A 22,809-nucleotide genomic window follows, 5' to 3' on the forward strand; every position below is an offset into this window, starting at 1 on the left:
GGGCGCAGATGACAGATGAGACGGGCGCTGCGTGCATGAGACCGTGACCTGTGCTGCTGCCATGCTGGAACTGAAGGCTTCCTTTATTGTGCGCCCACAGCTGCGGGACGGACGCAGACGCCGGGGAATCCAATGCCACAGACCCAGACCCAGACCCACAGCGCGTGCGTGACCAGTGTCCAGTGGCCAGTGGGATGGATATGGATGGATGGATGCGCATCGGGGTCGAGCTGCTGGCCTGGCCAGGACTGGGGCAGGGCAGTCGCGCGGATTGGCTTTGGCTTGGCGATGGAACCTCGCTTTCGCGCCTACGACGGAGCACAGACAGGGACGAGCCGATAAAAACCAAACAGGCCTCACGGCGTCGACAAAACCACTAACCAGCGTGCTTCCAACGCATGCGATCGATCCAAAGGTCTATGTCACCAAGACCAATGGCGGTCCGAGCGAGAACATGCACTGCCCGGCCGTCTGCATGCATCTCGCTCGATCGCCGGTGGCCGCGCGCGCACGGGCACTGTGTCTGCGTGTGCTCGCGCTAGTGCCACCGGTGTCGTCCAGTGGGCATCATCGTTGCAGGTGCGCCGACGATGCGATGGGTATCGATCGGCGGGTGTATAGTTGTATACGCGGCAAGCAAAAGCTTGGTAGCTGTTGCTTTCCCGGTCGCTGCTTCACGGAACAAAACAACGTGAGCGTCACAAGGGAAGGCAGCCATGCCATAACCAACACGCATGAGCCAGCTAGCGCTACATGCTTTGTGTGCAGCAGCTACGTTGCATGACACCCCCTGTGGCCCTGTGACCACGAAATGGAAGCCTTGAATTTACATGCATGCATCCTTCTTCCTTCATCCTCCTCCGAACATGGCTCTCCGTCGTCCTTCGGCTTTCGACTCCTACTACGGATGATGGGAGAATGCATGCACAATCGACGTACGAGATCGATCGACGCGTGGCAACGAGATAGCGACGCGAAGTCGTCGTCGACAAAGATCGATCGGCCCACATCTCCGGCATGGGATCGAAGCTCAAAACTAACGTAACGGGGGCAGGCAGCTAGCTAAGCTAGTGGAGTAGTAGTAGTAGTAGTACGCTCGGTACGCCTGACAGGGCACCGAACATTTCATGTGGCAGACCACCGGTTAGTTAGGACCAGTAAATGATTATTGTGTTTTCCTCTACCATGAATAATGAAATAGATAAGCAAGCTAGGCTCGCCATGACGTACTCGGTCATGCAGTCGGTCGTTAGCCGCTGTGGAATATATATGTACAGTATAGAAGATGGATCGATCGGTCCATGCCGGCCTCGGCGACAAGAACATGAAGGCATGCATGCACGCGACAGCACACGTTGCCTTGAATCGCCACCACAGCAGTTTGCTCGCATGCATCGCATGGCAATCCCGCGCCAGACACGCGTACTCTGCGACGAGCCGGCGCGCTCTCGGGCGCCGGCGGCACCAGGCAGCGCGGGCCAGGGGACGTTCATTGGACGCGCCGTACTGCCGCTGTGGCGGACACCGTACAGTACGTGACGTGAGTGAGGTGACTATGCCCATAGCCCCCGTACGGCTCCTGTGCCCTTGTGCTGATACCCTGTGCCGGCTTTACCACGGTGCCGGCGCGGCGGACGGCGGCCTCATCAGACATGCACGCACGCCGCGTGCGCGCACCACGGCAACACCCAACAGGAGCTCCTGCGCCGTGTTACCAGCTCGTACGTGCAGCATAGTCCCTGACATGTACTCTAACCACAGGTCCACAGCACATCAAGAGCATGGAGCAGAGCCGATGATCGGGCACTACTGCCCATGCATGCTCATGGTAAATAAATCAATATAAAGACATGCATGGATCGATAAATAGATACGCTGTGTGCGTGATTTCTTATCTTCTGCCTGATGATCTGAAGGCAGATGCTCTCTGTGCTGTGCCGACTGCCGAAGTAAATAAAGTGGCCACAGGCACAGGGGTGGCTGTATATATGCGCTTTACCGGGCTGTGTTTGTTTGCTAGCGTTTGGTCTCGCATGCCCTCGTATCCGGGTGCTTGGGTTTTCTTCCATTACTATACTCATCCAGCTTTTATTTTGCACGGCTAGGCGCGTTAATTTGCGGTAGAAAGTGGTTGCGCACGGAGACATCATATATATATCTTGCTGGTCGATCGTGGGCCACGACGATCGATCGATGCAACCTTTGGCCGTGTATGTATAGTAGGATAGGAGTACTACATGCATGCATGTTTGACCCTTGTATTACTTGCTAATACGACTGTCAAAGTTGCTTCAGCAAAAGGAAAACAAAGTGTTTATTGCAACGTAGGAGTACGAGACGACGAGCCGCGTGCACAGCACACAGCTGCATGCAGTCACCCAGGGTCATTATGCAGTCACTGCACGGCTACGTTACCGCTTGTGTCCAAAGGAAGCTAGTACCAACAACATAGCGACGGCGTGAGGGGCATTCAATGCTCATGCTCATGCATCCATGCATGCCGCTGCCCTGCCCGGATCGAGAAGCGATCGATCGATCTCGATCGGTTTGATTCGCCCTCGTCACAGTCTCAGGTGATCACCATCATCATCGTCGCTGCTGCTGCCTGCTGTAGGCATGCATGCACGTCCTTCAATTCGACCGGCCGATGCATCGATCACCAGTCACCACGCCCGCGGGCCGCGCGGCACAAGTTGATGCGCACTGAAGTGCACGGCCATTAATTTCGCAGCGTACGTACGTTACGTTACGTTACGTATGATCTCAGCAGCGGCTGCCCTTTCCCATGGACGTAGAACCTCAGCATTTGTCATGCCAAATCCCCTGGCGCTGATGCAAGGCAAAGGCATGCATGCATCTGCGTGTCGTGCCTGCTGCTGCTGCCTCCACCACGCATAGTAATTTCGTTTCGCGCACACGCTTTCGTCTGGGTACGACGGTGCACTGCGCACTCGGGAACAAATGGCGTGCCGCCTTCTACAGTTCCACTCGTACTGTAGCGAACCCAGCGGACCATGGTGTGTAGTACTCCTAGATCGATCATCGATGTATGGTGGCCAGTGATTCAGCTGTGATCGACAGGGCAAAAGACGAGGGACCAAAAGAGAGGCTGCAGCGCTTGCACGAAGCGGGGAAAAGGGCGACGAAAGATCACAAGAAAGTTGAATGGCTTTAATCGGAAGACGCCAGCAGGGTGCCCTACTACGCTACTATACTCCGGCCTTGTTTATTTCCCAGAAATTTTGCAATTTTTTTGAAAGATTCTTTAGCATATCAAATCTTATGTCAAATACATTAAACTTTAAATATAGATAAAAAATAATTAATTATATATTTTTTGTCTTTTAAGTTTAGTTAATTCATGACGTATAATATTTATCAAATACAAATCAAAATATTACGGTCTCTATTAAAAAAAAAGAAAAACTGTAACTAAACAAGGCCTAGTATACACCATCGAGACTAGCATGGTGGAGCTAGTATGAATAATGACAGTACTAGCTGGGGTTAAACAAGCTCTAGGGCTGTCCAGCCTACTAGCTGCCTGCGGCGGAATCGGAAGGCAACTTTCCGCGACGCATTGACCCGGGTGCTCTTCACCGTCACCGGGGAGACCGCCTGTCTGGGCCCTGCCCGGGGATGCTGCCTGCCTAGCCCAACAAGATTCCTGCTAGTGTTTGTCAAATGTTGCATTTGTTCAAAACAGCGTTTGTTTTGCACGGCTTATAATAGTCAACCCTCGGATTTAGAATGGCTCATCAGTGTGCTTACTGTGTCTCAGCTTTCCATACCAGCAGTCATCACCTAATACTGTCTCTTCTGATGAAATCCCGGATATAGCCTCTATATTTCTGTGTTTCTCAAGTGAAAACTCGACATTCACTTTTTTTATATAAGTATATATATTTTTGGCCACCCTCCAAATATTGTACCAGGAATCTAGCTTTAACCCCCAAAGGATTGGTACCAGGAAGTTTTGGCCATCTACTTGTTGGTTTGAAAGGTGGTTTTGTGAAAAATAATTTAACTTCTGTTATCTCCAAATCAGGCAAGTCTTTTGCTCACATATGGAACACCAAAATACCTCGTAGAATTAAATTTTTTCTCTAGTTGATATAAATGATGCCATCGTAGCCATAGAATTAAAATTTTACAATCAGGGCAGTCTTACCTCCCTCTATATCGACATAAAAAATTCCATAAGATAATTGACGTGTAAAAATATACCTGCTCTAGGCCGTCAAATTTCAAAAGCATTTCTTAACTAAAGTGTTCAAACTTAATTACACCGTGCTAGCTCAGACACTTTATTTTCTTTTCTTCCGGGTAAAAACCTTCTCTCCAAAAATTACAACAGCAAAGATTAGATCAGCACAGCAGCGTGCTGTTGCAATGGCTTGCTTGGATGATCGTGATGGACCATATCTAAATTGCTCCAGGCAGTCCTTCGACACTCTTGTGGGAGAGAAAAACACTCTTCTTGACTGAAAATAATACTGAAAAGTTCAAGTGAACAGTGAAAATTTGGTACACCAAAAACTATTTGAGAAAATAAACCCCCTCACTCTCTCTTCGTTCCAGAATAAATATTGTTTTCACTTGTCGAGGAGTTAAACATTTTAAATATTTGCAATATATAATTAAAATTATTAGATAGATCATTGAATCTATTTTAGAACAAACTTATGTGCAGATAAAAATGTTGATAATGTTTTCTACAAACCTGACTATCGTGAATACCATAGCGACACTTCTTTTTTGAATAGAGGGAGTAGACTATACGCGCATTTGCATAACATGCTTGGTACATCAACTAAGTACAGACTGCCTAGTCCTCCAAAATGAATCTTGCATGCAACAACTGCATGCATAATCATTGTTTTACTATAGTACTAAATTGTGCTCATAATAAGAGGGCGACAGGGGATCAAGTAGTTAGGACGTGAGAATAGTCAAGGAATTAATGCGTTATGTCAGCAAATCAGCGATCGAGCTAGACTTGCAGGAAATGTACCCTAAACCCTGAGTGGTAGTTATATAGTATGGAACAATGAGTGGTACGTAGTACTGTACTAGGCTACTAGCTGCGAAAGCCCATATCTTTTTTTTTAAAAGGTTTAAGGTCTTGTTTAGTTTATCCAAAAAACCAAAAACTTTTCAAGATTCCATCACATCGAATCTAAAGGCATATGTATGGAGCATTAAATATAGATAAAAAATAAAAACTAATTGCACAATTTGCCTTAAAATTGCGAGAAGGATCTTTTAAGCCTAGTTACTCTATGAATAGATAATGTTTATCAAATAAAAACGAAAATAGTACAATATCAAAATCCAAAAAAAAATTGGATCTCAATAAGGCCTAAAAGTGCATATCTTGATGCACTGCCGCGGAGCATATAATTGTCGGTTTAGTGTCGCAATATACGTGCACCATATATATTTTTCAGCTCCATTTGCATCAGGCATTCTTCTATATTTGTATGCACCCAATATACTTATATATTGTTTTTTTTTCGAATCTCATATTGAGGTTTAATGAGGGCTGGTATGATGTGTGTTTTCATAACGAAAATTCGAGGTTGGCTGGCAGTAGCCCCATGTTAATTTTCAAGCGACAATTAGTCATCATAATGACGGAACACTTGCATCTAATCTAATCTTGAACGCGTTGAGCCTAACCTATAGAGGGTCTGCTTAATCTAGCGGCCGAAAAATAATGAAGGGAAAATGGACGCTTGAGCCTCGAGCCTTGACGGGCTGATGCTTTCATTTAAACAAACAGCTGGTCCAGGCCGACGTGATCAACCAATCAAATCCTTTCATTAAATACCGGTTCTGCACCGTATTAGGGCGACACCTGTACACCTATATGATTATGGATCCTCTACCAGTAGCACGACACATCAACCGGTGCAATTATGCTTTTTTAACAAAAAAAAAGAACAGCTAATTGACATTTAGCTACGTTTCTCTTTTTCTTTTCTACCAACTCCTCGATTTAAAAACACAAACGCGAGGCATGTGTAAAGCCTAAAAGTGCCTGTAATGATCACCTAATCCTACAAAATACTCTTAGTATCAATTTTCTAAGGAAGCACCTCACATGTACATTACATCCTTCAAACTTTTCGGCTAGTGACATGCATATGTATGAAAAAAAAGTACTAACATGTGAAAATACTGCAGCAAAACATAAGAGATTAGCTAGTTGACAATATTTACAACATTATTACGAATAAACTATGTTATGAATCAGTAGCCTCTAACTGATTGTGCCATATCAAAAATCAAACGCATGTATATATAAGAAGAAAGAGTAAAATGCATAAAAACGCGTGGATAGAAACAATGTTGCCCACCTGTACCACTTACGTCTGCATATAGTCTTAGTAATGTGTGGGTAAACGTAAAATTTTAGGACTTCGGGATTGATCATTTCAACGCCTAAAGTCATTTAAAATCATTCTTTTACAAACATGTTTGAAATCTAAGAAATCAAAACGAATACATAGGACTCCAAATGACTTTAAATTAGCAAAATATGAGCTATAAAGTTATAGATTACACTGGTACTTGCAACTTTTGCATGGACCATGGCAAAATTTAGGATGTTAAAAAAATTCAAATCTAGAACCTCCAAATTTAAGAACTTATTCAAAAGATTTTTTTTGTAATCTAAATGAATTTAAATGAAAAATATATCAACTACAAAGTTGCAGGTATCATCAAGCTCTATAATTTTTAAAAGTTTGTCTTCGTCCGACTTAATATGTAAAAAGGTTATGAGTTTTTTATATCTATTAGTTGTGGTGCCTAATAGCTAATTGTGACAATTGAAAAGTGTCTAAAAACAATATTAAGTAGTGTCCATATCAACAAATTAAATACCAGTAACATTAAAGAATGTTCTACAGCAAAGTTACGTTAGAACGAGGCTAATAATATAGTCGGCTGCTTTATTTATGAAAACTTACCGGCAACCTATTAGCCCACTTGTATAATACTGCATTTATTGTGCATAAGCTAGATGACATACAACTCATTTATCTATTTCACAGAACATCTTGATTCTTGTGCATAAGCTAATTGTAAGCTTAAGGCACTCACAATGCAGACTTTATCATAGAGTCTAAAGTTATTTATTACCTCGAACAATTGGGACTTAGAGTCTAAATAAGACTTGGAGTCTTATTTTTTCTACCTCTTTCTTCAATAAATATGCTGCCACATCAGCACAATACCATAAATAATGTGTAATTAATTGTCTTGGACTCTGTGATAGGGTCTTGCATTGTGAGTGCCCTTATAACTCATTCTTTTCTCTCTTCTTCGTGTTAGCCTACCGTCTAATTACAATCTCTTATTTTACTTTCTCTTATACTACGTACTAAGGGGGTGTTTGGTTAAGGGTGATAAAATTTAACGGACACAACAACATTTTTTATTTTATTTAACAATTAGTGTTCAATTATAGACTAATTAGATATGACAAGAATTTTAAAAAGTTTTTTTTTGAACGAGGCCATAGGTGAGCCCCACCTTTGAATGTCGGAAGTGACAGGGTGTGTAGCCATGTAGACCAATGCGTGCGTATTTGCCTGTTGGTCAAGGGCCTACAAGGTGTTCAGTGGCGTAGGCTTAACTGTCGTAAAGCCATGGCCATTGGCCAATGGGAATACAGCCACTAGTACGGTCGACAACTGGCGCCAACGTGCTTGGCCATCATGGCAGGCACGTAGGCAAGCTAGCTGCGTGCAGCGGCCCTTACAGTTTATGTTTTTTTTCCGGGCTGCTTTAGTTCTAAAAAGTTTTACAAAATAGGAATAATATTATTTTTGTTTGTATTTGACAAATATTGTCTAATCATGAACTAACTAGGCTTAAAAGATTTGTCTCGTCAATTTCGACCAAACTGTGCAATTAATTTTTATTTTCGTCTATATTTAATACTTTATGCACGCGTTTAAAGATTTGATGTGAAGAAAAATCTGAAAAATTTTGCAATATTTTTTGAACTAAACCGGAAGGCAGCTGTAGTGCTACTTCTCTGGTAGCAACTGGGTAAGTACATGTACTGTACGTCGGACGGGGATGAGCTGCGGAGCAACGGGTATTTTCTACAGGAAGTGGAAGCACATGCTGGATGGATCGGATCGGATCGGATCGGAGGACAATACTGCACGCAAGGCATGGAGTGTGCGCGACGACTATCCAAACACTCACTTATCCAGTTCGAAGCACTATTTACGCGTTTAATTAGAGAGGTGAGTTGATAGCAGTAGTGCATTGACTTTCTTCATCTGCCGCATCATATGAAACATATATTGTTAGCAGGAGCCAGTCAGCAGCACATGCAACGCAAGCGTGCAAACCAACGATCAGAGAGGAGCGAAGAACGGGAGCTAGCGATCCGTCGAGATACTACTGGTGGATCGATTCTGATTCTCCCCGAGTTCCCGGCGACAGGCGCCGGGATTGCAGGCGCAGGCGCATGAGCGTCCGATGGTGATGGTCGCGGCCGTGCCGCCTGCTGACCACGGTGGCAGGGCAGGCACTCCTGCGGGCTGCGGCCAGGTCCAGGTCCAGGTCCAGTACAATACCCACTACGTGCACCCCACCCAAACAGCATCCGAACCGGACGGAGCGCGACGTCGTCCGCCTTCGACGCTGCTGAACGTTGCATTTGCATAACAACGATCGATCTCGCTCACGCACGAGAATGGATTTGCTTGCGTGCTGCGCACGCTCCCTCAACGAGTAGAACTGCCGCCCGCCGAGCTAGAGAGAGCTACAACTAGGGTCTTGTTTAGATGCGAAAAGATTTTTGATTTCGCTACTGTAGCAATTTTGTTTGTTTGTGACAAATATTGTCTAATTATCGACTAACTAGGATCGAAAGATTCGTCTCGTGATTTACAGATAAACTGTTCAATTAGTTTTTATTTTCGTCTAGATCTAAAGCTTCATGCATGTACCGAAAGAATCGGTATGACGAGGAACGTTGAAAACTTTTTAGTTTTCGAGGTGAACTAAACAAGGCCTAGGGTTACCTGCTCGGAGAAATAGCTTGATCCGGACCCCGGAGCGGCGGAGGCCCCAAAAGGAGCACACACACAGGCATGCTTTCCGAGCAAGTAACCTGACAGACGAGCGAGAGAGATCGAGCGAGCATCCCGACAGCAGGGCGATCATCAAGAGCGTAGTAGCAGCACCCGAATAGGCAGAACATGGAGACATGATGGGAAGGAGATGCTCGCGCCCCCGGGTTTTTGCTCCAATCATAGGCCGGGGTAACGTACATTTGCGCTTGCACAGCACAGCACGAGCACAGATGGATGGTTGGATCCATTGACATCGAGATCGAGCTGCTTGCCCTGCGCTGCGTGCATATATTCCCCTGATCCTGCCCCCGGACCGGAGGAGTACCACTGACGCAACGTGTGCGACGAACCCTCGCGTGCCTAGACGTTGCGCCTTGCACGTACCCTCACACATACGTACATCTCCGTCCCGTACGCGTCCACTCGTACGTACGTACGTACGCACGCACGATCGATCCTTCTCCGCTGTACGCGCTGTAAAATTCATGGAAAGCGAGCATACAGCAGCAGCAGCAGCAGCAGCAGCAGCAGCTGGCCTGGGAGTGGGAGATGGGGGGAAGCGAACAAATCCATCCAGCGATGCGCGATGGAACGCGACGGCGGAAGAGCAGAGAGCAACGGCGGAAACGGACGACGACCCGAACGTGGGCAGGCTCGGCCGGCCCGGGGGTGGGGTGGGGTGGGGAACTCGGAATCGGGGGCCGGGGCTCGGCACGGCACGGCTCGGCTGTAAAGCGGCCGGGGACGGGGCGACGGTGACTTCTCCTCGGCGCCCGGCGGCGTGCATGTGACCAAGGCAGGCATTCAATGGCGAATGGGTAAAGCCGGTAGGGGGGAGACGCGCAAAAGGGAAAAGGTATTCAAAGCCGCTAGGGGGCGTCGCCGTGTACCGCGGCTGCGTGTGTATAGCAGAGCAGCAGTCTTCAGTAGGCCAGTAGCAGGGCGTGGTCGCGGCTACAGGGTACAGTGCCCCCCGCCGTGGCTGGCTTGCTTCTGCAGCGCTCTACGACTCCGATCCGGCGGCAGCTCCGCCGGTCGGCTCGCCGGCAATAAATTGCCCTACGGCGGCGCAGCGCTATTGCTACGTACTGTATCATTCAGAGCCGGGGAGCCCTGTGCCTCTCGTGCAGTGGATAGGGCGCATCTTGCGAGCGCGTACGCGATCGAGCTCGTAAAATGCTGAAGAATCACTATTTCGCGACCAACAACCTCCCGTGTTCATTTCTCTTGGTCTCGTGATAATAATAGATGTCCATCACACTGAACAAATCGATCGGTCAAATCAGATTATACTTGTGCTTAAATAACCTAATTTTTTGGACGTATACATGTTAACTAGGCCTTGTGTACAGTTCTAATTTTTTTTGACAAAATAGACACCGTAGCACTTTTATTTGTATTTGACAAAAATTATCCAATCATAGACTAAATAGACTCAAAAGGTTCGTCTCGCAAATTACAGACAAACTGTGTAATTAGTTAATCTTTTTATCTATATTTAATGCTTCATGCATATAATCCAAGATTTAATTTAACGGAAAATGTGAAAAATTTTACATTTTTTTGAACTAAACAAGGCCCTAGTATTATAGAAAATATTATTGATATTCATATCTTCAAATAAATTTATTACTAAAATATATTTAGCATTCATCTAAATACTTCTAATATACCATAAATATTAATAATATCTTGTGTATATTGGAGTACTTAGTCAAAAAGTTCAAATTATTTATTTCATGAAATTTGACAAAAAAAACAACTTCGCAACGGATCAGCAAGTGGGGAACTTTAGCACAAAATGACGTGCAACCTCCACCAAACACAGAGAAGCTCACAAAACAATTACGTCTAAAGTTCTAGATCAAACCAGACTCGTAGATGTGTTTGGAAATATCCAGTAGCAAGTCACTGAAGTAACCATACTTATAAACACATACAACCAAGCGGATCAAAGTGGAAAGCAAATAGCAATTCAAAGCACAACACAGACAAGCATTTTATTTCACTGAAGTTCGTGTTCCCCACTTGAACTCTACTCTCGGTTGAGGTGGCGGTAAGCAACTCACAAAGCTCGTACTCGTGCCCGGTCCCTCTCAATTGCTCTCTAACTCTCAATCTTTTGAGTTCAACATTAAACACTCATTGAAAATTCGTTTCTTTTGATCACATGTATTGGCATCTATGCATCAACACAAAATGTGGTCAAGCTAGTTTTGTGAATCCTTGTGTCCTCTACATTTTGGCTTGACACACTTTAATATCAACACACTTGACTTTCTTTTGCAAGCTTTCTATTTGAGAACAATCCATATGAAACCAAACCATATTCATCAACTCATGTCTCAATTGTCATTTGCCAAATATGATTGTTTTTCAGATGATGCCATGATAACTCACGACAATAGAAACCAAGTCACAAACTATATTTGCATTGTGTCTGCTACTTAAACTATATTGTTTTGATATTCTTCTGAGTTCTAACACAGTAATACACAACTTTAGCCTTCATCTGAACTTAATGTGGGTACCATCAAGTTTGTCTTCTTGTTGAACTTCGATACACTTCTTGTATACAAACTTTGAACATATGAATTATACTAAATTTCTTGTTGAACACTAAGCAGATTTGTTAGACTTGTGATTTGTTGAAATTCGATCCAAAGATTTTGTTGAAATTCAATCCCACCGAAACCCACGAAATAGCTAGATGCATTTTCAGTCATGTGATATTTTTTTACAATATACAAGTTATAGATAATAGAAAAACTATAAATAAAGTTAATAAGACTTAGTATGACTATAAATTGAGCTTGAATTAAATAATTTTGGACCTTTTTTTGGAACTTACCTCCCCGTTTATTGACGTTCATCAAGGGTTAAATCCTTGGTCACCAAGTCATTAACAAAACAGAAGCCCGGCCAGCATGACCCGAGTCCCAACCTCCTTGCGCCAACTCATAATATTCGGAGTTTACCGTGAATCCGTCACTCCATGGCTCGCTCCTCCCTGAAAGCATCGGTAACTTTCTCCAATGACGTCAGGTCCACTGGGGACGTTACCCAGAAAAATAAACCTTGTTGCCCGCGCCGGCTACCTGCATAACCTCATGACGCCGTATAAATACGGCTGGTCCTGCCAGCGTATTTAAGCACAGCATGCGTATAGCGTACTGCGTCCGCCATCATAGATTTGGCCACCACTAGTTAAAAAGGCTTTTGCCTGGTGCCGCGTTTCTGACGAAAAGCAATGCCGCCTCTTGTTGCGTTGCTCCTATTTAGTGGCAAACGTATAGTAGTAGTAGTACATATACATACGTGTGTGTTTTTATGATGGTAACATACGTGTGAGTTTTAGTGAATACTACAACCTGTACACGACAGGAAGTACACACACTGGGATATAAAGGCAGCCAGCCTGCATATAGCGGTACCCCGTATTTATGTCCTGCGAGGCTTCGTATTTGTGCCTTGGATATTCAACACGTATTTGGTAGTAGGTGAGACGCCAAATGACGCTAATAAAAATGAAGTGTTTATGTGTGTAACATGTGCTGCAGCTGACAGGCAGGATGATGAAAGGCTAGCTCAGCTTTGAGGGCTGGGATTTTCTGTTTAAAACAAGATGGTAATGTGATCCTGTGAGCTTTAAAACAGATATAAGCTAAAATAAGGAAGCGAATAAACGAATCAAGGAAAAGATAGCAAGAGGAGAAGAAAAGAAATAAAAATGGTTGGGTATGTGGAGGAAGGAGAGGAGAGTAGTGGGGCAGCATGACTGATTTCTGCCCTTTTAAAAAAGCCCACCACCCTACACGAGACCCATTTTTTTTCGTTAGGGTTTTTGAATTTGTGAGACCTTTTTTTTTATATTAGTGGTCCTGCGATGGGCGTTGAGGAGGAGGATGAGAGGTGTTGCTGGACGGGCATCTTGGCCAGCTAGGATGGCGAGGGATCGAAGCTTTCTCTGAAAGGGAAAGCAGCGAGGAGCGAGAGAGAGAGAGAGAGAGGGGAGAGAGGCAGTGGGGTGCAGTGCAGTCAAAGCTGGCATGGCATTTATCTCTCTCTCCTCTCTCTGACTCCGAATTGTGTATTCCCATTTTCTTTCCCACTCAATTCAAACCCCAGAAAAGCTTATGAAAATAGAGCAGTACTACGCCGAGAGGCGATAGATTTTGGGAGCTAGTACTGGCCCCGTATATATAACCTCCTCTCTCTTCTCGCCTTCTCGCCTTCGATTGCCCATCCGGCCTTCCTACCTCCTCGCCCTCCCCATCCCCCCTCACCTTCTCTCTCCGTGTCCTCCCCTCGCTTTCGGATCGATTCAGGCTACGCGTGGGTTGCGCCGATTGATGCGAGGGAGGCAATGGCGGTGTCCTCGCCTTCTTCTGCTCCGGAGAAGAAAAGGAAGTGGCTGCTCAGCAACAGGAAGGTCAGTGCCCGGTCCCCGTCCTCCCATTCTGACTCCATACTCGAGTTGGGTTCCCTTTCTCTTCCACCTGAGGGCTCGTTCGTTTGCCGTGTATTGAGCCCCTGGAATGATTCCAGCTGGAATTGCTTCAGTAATTTGTATAGTTTTCATAATCTGGCATTGTTCCTGGGTCAAATCCAAGGTAACCGAACGTAGCCTGAATGTTTCTTGGTGTTCAAGAACTGCACGAATGCCAAGTTTGTGCCTTTTGACTTCTGGGTGGGGAAAGGGCTTCACGCCCAAATGCCAGGAGGAGGGCGAAGAACCGTTTGGATCTCTGAAGCTCGCTGTGCGCGTGCCTTTTGTTTGTTTCGCTCAACAGCAGCTTGGTTCCAGCGCATTCTGTCCGGCCGGTGGCTTGTCCTGTTTTGTTTTCGTTTGTTTTTGTTTTGTTTGTTCCCCCCGAAACAATGATCTCATCTGAGTGGTCAATCCTGCTCTGTTAAGACGGAAGAATACTACTGTTGTTTGCTGCGGTGAATCTGATGTTTCCGTTCCGTTTTGGCCAGGTGATCGACAAGTACCTGCGGGAGGCGAGGAAGATTCTTGCGGCGGCGCCGGAGGGCGGCGGCGGGGACGCGGTGGCGGCGCTCGGCCTGGTGGACGCGGCGCTGGAGCTGTCGCCGCGGATGGAGGCCGCCCTGGAGCTGCGGGCGCGCGCGCTCCTCGCGCTGCGACGCTACAGGGAGGTCGCGGAGATGCTCCGCGATTACATCCCCAGCTGCGGCAAGTCGTGCTCGGGCGAGGACACCTCGTCGTCCTCGTCGGCGTCCCTCCTGTCCACGGGCTCCGGTGACCTCGGCACGATTTCCCGTGCCAAGCTCCTCTCGCCCGACCGCCACCGCTCCGACGACGCGGAGCCTGACGCTCGCCCTGTCCGCTCCTTCCGCTGCTTCGACATCTCCGAGCTCAAGCGCCGCGTCCTTGCCGGCCTCTCCAAGAATCCCAACACGGAGACCCAGTGGAGGTACGAAACCTTGAGCATTGCACGAACTGGTGCCTTGATTTCGCGAATCCGATTGGTTATCTGATGGTTGGTGCCCATGTACAGGTACTTGGTCCTGGGCCAAGCTTGCTTCCACCTCGGCCTCATTGAGGACGCTATGGTGCTGCTCCAGACCGGCCGCCGCCTGGCCTCGGCGGCGTTCCGCCGCGAGAGCGTGTGCTGGTCGGACGACAGCTTCTCGTCGTCCGCCGCCGCCGCCGCGGCTCCCTCCGTCCCGTCCGGCAAGACATCCAAGTCCGGTTCGGCGTTCATAATCCCGGCGATGGAGTCGGAGGCCGTGTCCCAGCTGCTGGCGCACGTGAAGCTCCTGCTCCGGCGCCGCGCGGCTGCCATGGCCGCGCTGGACGCCGGTCTCCCTGCCGAGGCTGTGCGCCATTTCACCAAGATCCTCGAGGCACGCCGTGGCGTGCTGCCGCACCCGTTCGCCGCCGCCTGCCTCGTCGGCCGCGCCGCCGCGTTCCAGGCCGGTGGCCGTCCTGCGGACGCCATCGCGGACTGCAACCGTGCGCTCGCTCTGGACCCTGCCTACATTCCGGCGCTCCGTGCCCGCGCCGACCTCCTCCAGTCCGTGGGCGCGCTCGCCGACTGCCTCCGTGACCTCGACCACCTCAAGCTCCTGTATGACGCCGCGCTCCGCGACGGCAAGCTTCCGGGTCCCCGGTGGCGGCCGCAGGGCGGCGTGCGGTACCGCGAGATCGCCGGCGCGCACCGCAAGCTGACGGCCCGCATCCAGGGGCTGCGCAGCCGCGTCGCCGCCGGCGAGGCGTGCAACATCGACTACTACCTGCTGCTGGGCGTGCGGCGCGGGTGCACGCGCTCCGAGCTGGAACGCGCGCACCTGCTGCTCTCCCTGAAGCTCAAGCCTGACCGCGCCGTGGTGTTCGGGGAACGCCTTGAGCTCGTGGACGAGCACCGCGACCTGGAGGCGGTGCGTGACCAGGCGCGCATGTCCGCGCTGCTGCTGTACCGGATGCTGCAGAAGGGCTACTCGTTCGTCATGTCAGCCGTTCTGGACGAGGAGGCCGCCGAGAGGCAGAGGGCAAAGGACGCCGCCGAGGCCGCAGCTGCTGCCGCGGCTGCCGCGCTGGCGGCCAAGCAGGAAGCCGCGAAGCAGGAACCACCACAGCAGCCCGTGGTGCCTGAGAAATCCAAGAACACGGAGACGGAGAGCGGGCGTCCTAGAAGCCCACCGGGCCGCGCGCAGACGGCGAACGCAAAACCGAAACCGAAGGCCAAGGCCGCGACCACGGCGACAATGCCGGCGGCGGCGGCCGTGACGTCCACAGCCCCTGTTTACCAGGGGGTGTTCTGCCGCGACATGGCGGTGGTGGGAACCCTGCTGTCCCGCGGCGGCGGCTTCGACCGCGCGCTGCCGGTGAAATGCGAGGCGATGAGCTGCTGACGGAAGCCATCGTGTCTCCGGCGTCCTACACAACACATGACATGTGCGACGTGGCGTGCACCGAGACGGAGACAGGTGGGAACGTGAGATCCAGCGAGGTGGCGGGAAAGCGGTGATGCGTTTGAATTGTTTGGTCGTCCAGCTCGCTGTTGTACAGTTTGGGGGAAGTGGGATGGGTATTGGCTGGGAGAGGAGTGGGACTGACGGCAAATGGCGAGAGGTAAAAAAATTGTTGGGATGCAGGGTGATGGGGAGCTAGTGGACGGTAATTTTTGCTGCATCTTCATGAATTGAGTTGTTTACATTACACAAGTGCTTTGTACCTCGCCGTCGTTGCCTCGTGCTGCAGGTTTCACGCTGAAACCTGACCCGTCTGCTGTGTACTGTACAGACTTTCACTCGTTGATTGTTTTTTTCCGCAATGCAAGATCAGAATCTGCACTCAGCCCCATGAACATGCTGACCTCTCAATAGCCTCTACTGCCGTGCTGTGTTAACATCACTTGATCCGTGTCTTCTCGCTTTGTTTCACCCAACCCATCTTTGCGTTCGGGTCCGGGTCCTGGCAGCGCGTTCAGAGTGCGGGGACGGAGGGCGCTCTTAAAGCTGCATGTAAATGATGCACAGTGGCCGATCGCTTGGGCACTCTGCCCCGGTCCTCACCCCCTGCAATTTCTGCCATTTTTTGTGCCCTTGCGAGGTGGCTGTGGTGTGGATATGTATATAGGGAGAGGGGACGCACGATGCGATCTATGCCCCTCGGTCCTCGGCGCCTGTCGCTGCGAAGTGCGAACGCTGCCCGCTTTTGCAAGCAAAGCCTTTTCACCGCGCCAGCGTGAGGGGCTCCTGGATCATCCTGTGTCGCTGGCACCGGAGTTACAGCGCGAGTGCAAGCTTTTCACTCTCCACTTTTCGCTGCTCCCGTGTCATCACTGAAAGCGAAGGGTGATGGCCCTGCGGGCGCAACAATTCACTCCCGTCGCCGCAGCCGCTGGCGTCACGGAAATATCTACTCTACTCTACTCCACTCGTGATCGGATCCATGCCATGGAAATATTTGCGCCGTCCATCGCTGGCCGAGACTCCAAAGTCCAAACTACTCTTTCCGAAACATGAAAATTACAACATATTTACCTCTACCAAACATTAGTTTAACATGCAATGTTTATATTTTTAGACACAGAGAAAACAAAAAAAAGGACAAAGGTGTACCATACCTAAATGTGGACTGATTGTAGGACAATTTTCAAATGTTAGAAGTGCAATTATTTTTGTTCTGAGGGAGCAAATAGAAGTATTAAGGCCTTGTTTCTATAACTAATGCTTATGTGGTCAAGTCTAGTGTTACATGGACTAAATAATTTCTCTAAATAAAGACTCATATGCACATTTTAATTCATACTATTTACTAACTAAAATGAGTTTATGCTGTTAGTTTATTTAAAACTGAAAACTAATTTACTTTTGTTCCACTTCCACCTATGTGGACATATAGCACTACAGTTTACAGATAACTAGAATTTAGTGCATGGTATTCAAACTCCTTGGTCCTATCCTATCCTGAACTAAACTAAAGGAGCTGACATGATGCGTGCACTGGAGCAGTGTTTAACCAGTGATTGCATCAGGATTTACGCGCGAGGCGCCGATGGCGGCTCTGTGGCGCCTGCGCCGTATCCGCTGGGCGATTCCGTTGTCGCAGGAAGGCTCTTGCTGAAATGCTGATTCGACGGGAAGGCCGTGCCGTACTGCCGTCGCCCGTCGAGGTGGTAACGGTGACGCACGGCACCGGCACGGGGTTCCTGGCACCCACGCATTGTTTAATGCCAAGCTGGGGGAGGTGATAAGACTGACCGAACTGACGGTTGCGACTTGCGAGCATGACGATCTCAAAAACTAAACCGTACCATGTGCGGGCCACGTGACCTGATCCACGAGCGAGCGAGCGAGCGTCACCTCGCTCGCTCCGGGAGCAGCGTTTTTGAATGATTAGCAGGGACAGGGGGCGTGATTAAAACCAGAAACAGATTGGGAGGAGGAGGAACATGATTAGGAGGAGTAACTTTTAGTAATTAAACAACGCCTATGTTTTCACAGCGTCCGCGGCACAGGTGTCGCATCCGCGTAGGCTGCTACGAGGCGAACGTGTTCGCTACTGCAGTGTCGTGGGTGTGATCAAGGGATGGATCTGTTTTGGAGTTTCATCTGGTGATGGTCTGTGCCGACTAGGCGCTACAGTACAACAGCATCAGGGGTAAACCGATTGGCTAACTAACCGACCCTGGCGACTGGCGTCCTGGTGATGTGCAACGGGACAAGTCCTGTGTGGCCAGCCAGGACGCGCGGGGCACTATTGATTTGTATTACTTGTGCTAATTATAATCTGGCGTTTTTGTTTGGGTCCGTTTGTGTGGTTTCGCGTTCGAATACGTACACCTGCTTTGCACCGGCCACACAGTTGACACTCTCAGCTCCGTCCGGGGTTAAACTAGTATAATGAAGCGCGCGCGGGCGATCTGCCGAAATCTACCTTTCCGCTTTCCGGCACGGGTACGTGATCGGCCGATCGGATCACGCACGCACCGGCCACTTGCTCTGCCTCACCATCACGAAATGCTCCATGCTTGCATTACCGGACCGTTACGCTAGCCGCGACGTGATCGCCATTACGATCGTCGAGATCATGCATTTTAATAAAGATATAAATACCCTTGCTGCCATTGCAATTTCGTTCAATCCCGTTACTTTATTATCATGAGAGAAAAGTCTATTCGTTTATCTAATCATTACAATTATCTAAAAAATCATTATTTATTGTGAGTGAAAAATAATACTGACTAACATAAAAATCACGACTTTTAAGATTAGCGAAACCGAGCCTGATAATGATCGGCAAATAAAAGAAAATCACATGGCGTTGTACAGTAATATACTAGCAGGCTACAGCTACTAGTATAGGGCCCGCCTTGACGTGCCCTAATGCTACGCCTCTGGCGCTGACAAGATGTCAAGATGTGTGGATTGAGTGATGGACGGATGATGATTGCGTGATAATGGCATAAACAACAAGGGGAAATTAGCTGTCAGGCCGCGATCGGCTGACAAGCGAGCGTATAGTTTGACCAAGGCGCGCAGAGACAGAGCAGCAAAATTTTTTCATCCCATCGAATCTTTAAACACATACATAAAACATTAAATGTACATAAAAAAATAAACTAATTACACAGTTTGGTTGAAAATCGCGAAACGAATCTTTTAAGCCTAGTTACACCATAATTAGCCTTAAGTGCTACAGTAACACACATGTGCTAATGATAGATTAATTATACTTAATAGATTTGTCTTGAAGTTTTCTGACGAGCTATGTAATTTGTTTTTTTATTAGTTTCTAAAAACCCTTCCCGACATCCTTCCGACATATCCGATGTGACATCCAAAAAAAATTTTATTTCCAATCTTAAACAGGACCTAAAACTGTTGGACCGGTCAAGAAATAGTACTAGCGCTAACTTTGCGTTAGGAATAAAAGGCGGGTTGCGGATTTTGTTTGGTTCGAAAATGCCATGTCAAGGGCATATACCCAGCCTCCTGCCAGTTGGGCACGCACATCGGCACATGACATGAGCCGGCCACGGGCCAGCACTCCAGCAGGCGCGTATGGTGTGCCAAGTACAGGGGGTGGGCTCCACGCCGTCGCGCCCAACCGGCAACCGGCCATGCAACGGCTTGCTCATCTACAAGTACAGGTCATCTCATCTCATCTCACCGGCTATCAATGGACAATGGGCAAGTTATGTCTAATATGCTACTGCAGCATGCCAGCCGCTAGCTAAGCTCTTGATCACGATTCATCACAAACTCACGAGAGCCATGGCTACAGTGGTAGATCGCCGCCGCAGCTTTCAAATCGATGTGCTTCACGGCCACCCGGGCGGGGTGATCATCATTTGGTTCTCTCTTGTCGAGCGGGAGCAGCTCGGTTAGCAAGGAAACTGTGGCAGCAAAGCATGTTGCGGCTCACATGCACGTTGCCCGGGGTTTGGCCGGGTTTCAGGCTGGCTGGCCGCTGCCAGGGGACAGGGGCACCCCTGCCGTGCACGACACACCGTGACAGATCCGCTGCCAGATCACGGGCCGACCCCTACTACTCCTCCCTCTCACGATTTTCACATGGCCTTGCCGGGGGCCGGTGATCGAACGGTCGATCGGGCGGCGGCGGATGCACGGGTTACCCCTACTGTAGCTTTTTTAAAATATATTTTCTAATTATTTTTAAAATATAGATTTATTATGTTTAAAAGATTCGTCTCGTAAATTATATATAAATTATATAATTAGTTATTTATATTTATATTTAATATTTTATTATATATGTGAAGTAAGATTTAATGTGACAAAAACCTTAAAAATTTTTGGAACTAAACCAGAACTGAAATCTCGATCTGCGGTAGTTCGTTGGATCGAGCCGTCGTGGAACAAAGAAATCGAAGGTTAGGCCTTGTTTAGTTAAAAAAAAAATTAAAAAAATAGATTTCTTATGACATCAAATTTTGCAACGCATACATGAAGCATTAAATATAGATAAAAATAATGACTAATTGTATAGTTTGTTTATAATTTATGATAAAAAACTTTTAAACTTAGTTAGTTTATAATTTAATAATATTTATCAAATATAAACGAAAATAATACCGTGTCTATTTTACTTTTTTTTTTGAAATTAAACGAGGCCTTAATTACTCTGGTGCCCGGCAATGGCACGTCACGTACTAGGCAAGTACTCCTACAATCCGTACCCCGCGTCCCCGTGACATCGCGTTATTCACCAATCCATTTGCAGCGGTACGTACTCCATGTACGTAGTGCTATGTCGGATCTCTTGAGATTTGGATGCAGCTGTCTACGTAGCTGCCCAGTGCCGGATGGGCATGGATATCATATCTATGGCGCGAGCAGGACAGAAAAGTCGCGTCGTCTTCGATCAGGGCCCTCGCATTGATCGAGCCCATCACACGGGCGGGTACCGGGGTTAGTTATGGGCATACTCATACTGACAGGATTCGGGAGTTCGTAGCTGCGTGGCGCACTGTATAATATGGAGTTGTACGAGACCCCGATGGAAGCAACCGTTCCCAACGGAAGCCGGTGCACGGGCATGTGCAAATTCAGCACCACCAGCCGCGGACCGCGCATCCAGCGTACAGTACGCGTCTTCTCGATTCGACCGACCGGTCTCGGTCGCACGGCGCCGGTACGCCCTCTGACCCACCGCCACCACCACCGGCGCCACCATCGACGCGAGTCCCTTGCGGGGCGGCACTTGTCCGGCCGCGACTGGCCAAGACGCATATCCACGGTTGATGATTGATTCGTTCATGCACGCAAAAGCGGTTTTACACTGACAACGCGCTTGGATATCGCAAAGCCGGGTACGCGTACTAGTACTACGCCTTTTCCCCCTCACTCTCCGGCGAACAAAGGCTGCAGCGGAGGGCGGAGGCGGCGAGGAGCAGCAGTAGTTTACGACTCGCCACGCGCGACTCTGCCTGCGTGTGCGTGGGGTTGGTGGTTTTCTTTGGGGGCAGCGGCCAGGACCAGGAGCACAGGTCGTCAGTCGCGCGCATGTCAACGACATGCACGCACGGGGAAGAGGCCCCCGCGGGGGTCGTTCGGTCTTCGCGTCAGCGCGTGGCTTTCCAAACCATCCCTTATTCCCGCTGTCTTCGAGGCACCTGCGCACCGCCGCCGGTCGGTCGGTCGGTGGCCGGGGGGAGACATTCTGGAGCACCGCTACGATTACGTACTGTAGCCATGGAATCGGTGAAGCCTTCGATCGTCGGACCGCACCGCACCACGCTTTGGCTCGCAGCACAACAAGGGGAGAAAAGGCTATCATATTCATTCATTTTCATGGCGAGTTCGTTGTTGTTCTGATCGTGGATCGAGTTGTAGGACACTACATGCTGTGCTCTATTGGCATGCTCGCCGGCTCCTCCGTGTCTATACTGTACTACATGCTGAATTTTTAAACAATTTGTATGGTCCTAAACTGTATGATGAATATCTAGAGTTTGATTATTATCATATAAATGTTTGACTTTTGACAAGCGCTTATAATTCCAACTTTACAACATATAGTAGTATGAAAAAATGGGAATAATATCCGACGCATCTTGGCTGACGAGTGGATCCACATGCAAGGACAATGATATGCTTTCATGGAACCACATTAACAACCATGCATCAGTACGTGTTCAGTCCACAATGTACGCATCATCTCGGACAGACTAATTATCACAAATTAAATAGGCGAGCAGGTACGTACGCGCACTTTCATGCCCTTAAACTCTCTAGATAGCAGCTAGCTAAACTGAGCAGGTGCGTGCATGGACCATGCATGATGTACCGCCGTGCCGGTAGCGCGTGCCCTGCCTGCCTGCGCTCTCAAATTCTTTTAGCCCGTAATTTGGGTACCAGTGTAGCAGCAGAATCTTTAGGTACAACAAGGCGATCTGAGCCTCTAAAAAAATCCCTCGCCGTGTGCTTCTTGTGGCTACCAGGCAAGTAGGTTAGTAACTTAATTGTACAACTATCTAATCTAACCCAAGCATACGTCACAGGGATGCTGATCCTGCTTCATTTTCGAATGAGTACTAATGGACTATACAACTCAGCGGACTCCAACTTGTGCGACAGGTAATATTCAATGTCTCGTCCAAATGAAATGATCCATTGATAGTATGAAGATTACACTGTCATGTCATTAAACTATCTTATCTCATGACTTGTTTAACTGGTCATGCATGCATGCACATTGCACAGTGCT

At 48.2% G+C, this 22,809-nt stretch overlaps 1 protein-coding gene across 1 annotated transcript; it reads left to right on the plus strand.

Annotated features, from left to right (window-relative positions):
- LOC8084000 lies at positions 13,043–16,428 on the plus strand. The gene is made up of 3 exons (XM_002465340.2): positions 13,043–13,536; positions 14,085–14,542; positions 14,627–16,428. Exons 1-3 carry the CDS (start codon positions 13,471–13,473, stop codon positions 15,981–15,983), a joined length of 1,881 nt encoding a protein of 626 aa, XP_002465385.1. The 5' UTR covers positions 13,043–13,470; the 3' UTR covers positions 15,984–16,428.

The sequence above is a fragment of the Sorghum bicolor genome, chromosome 1 (genome assembly GCF_000003195.3).
Source record: "Sorghum bicolor cultivar BTx623 chromosome 1, Sorghum_bicolor_NCBIv3, whole genome shotgun sequence".
Classification (NCBI taxonomy): domain Eukaryota; kingdom Viridiplantae; phylum Streptophyta; class Magnoliopsida; order Poales; family Poaceae; genus Sorghum; species Sorghum bicolor.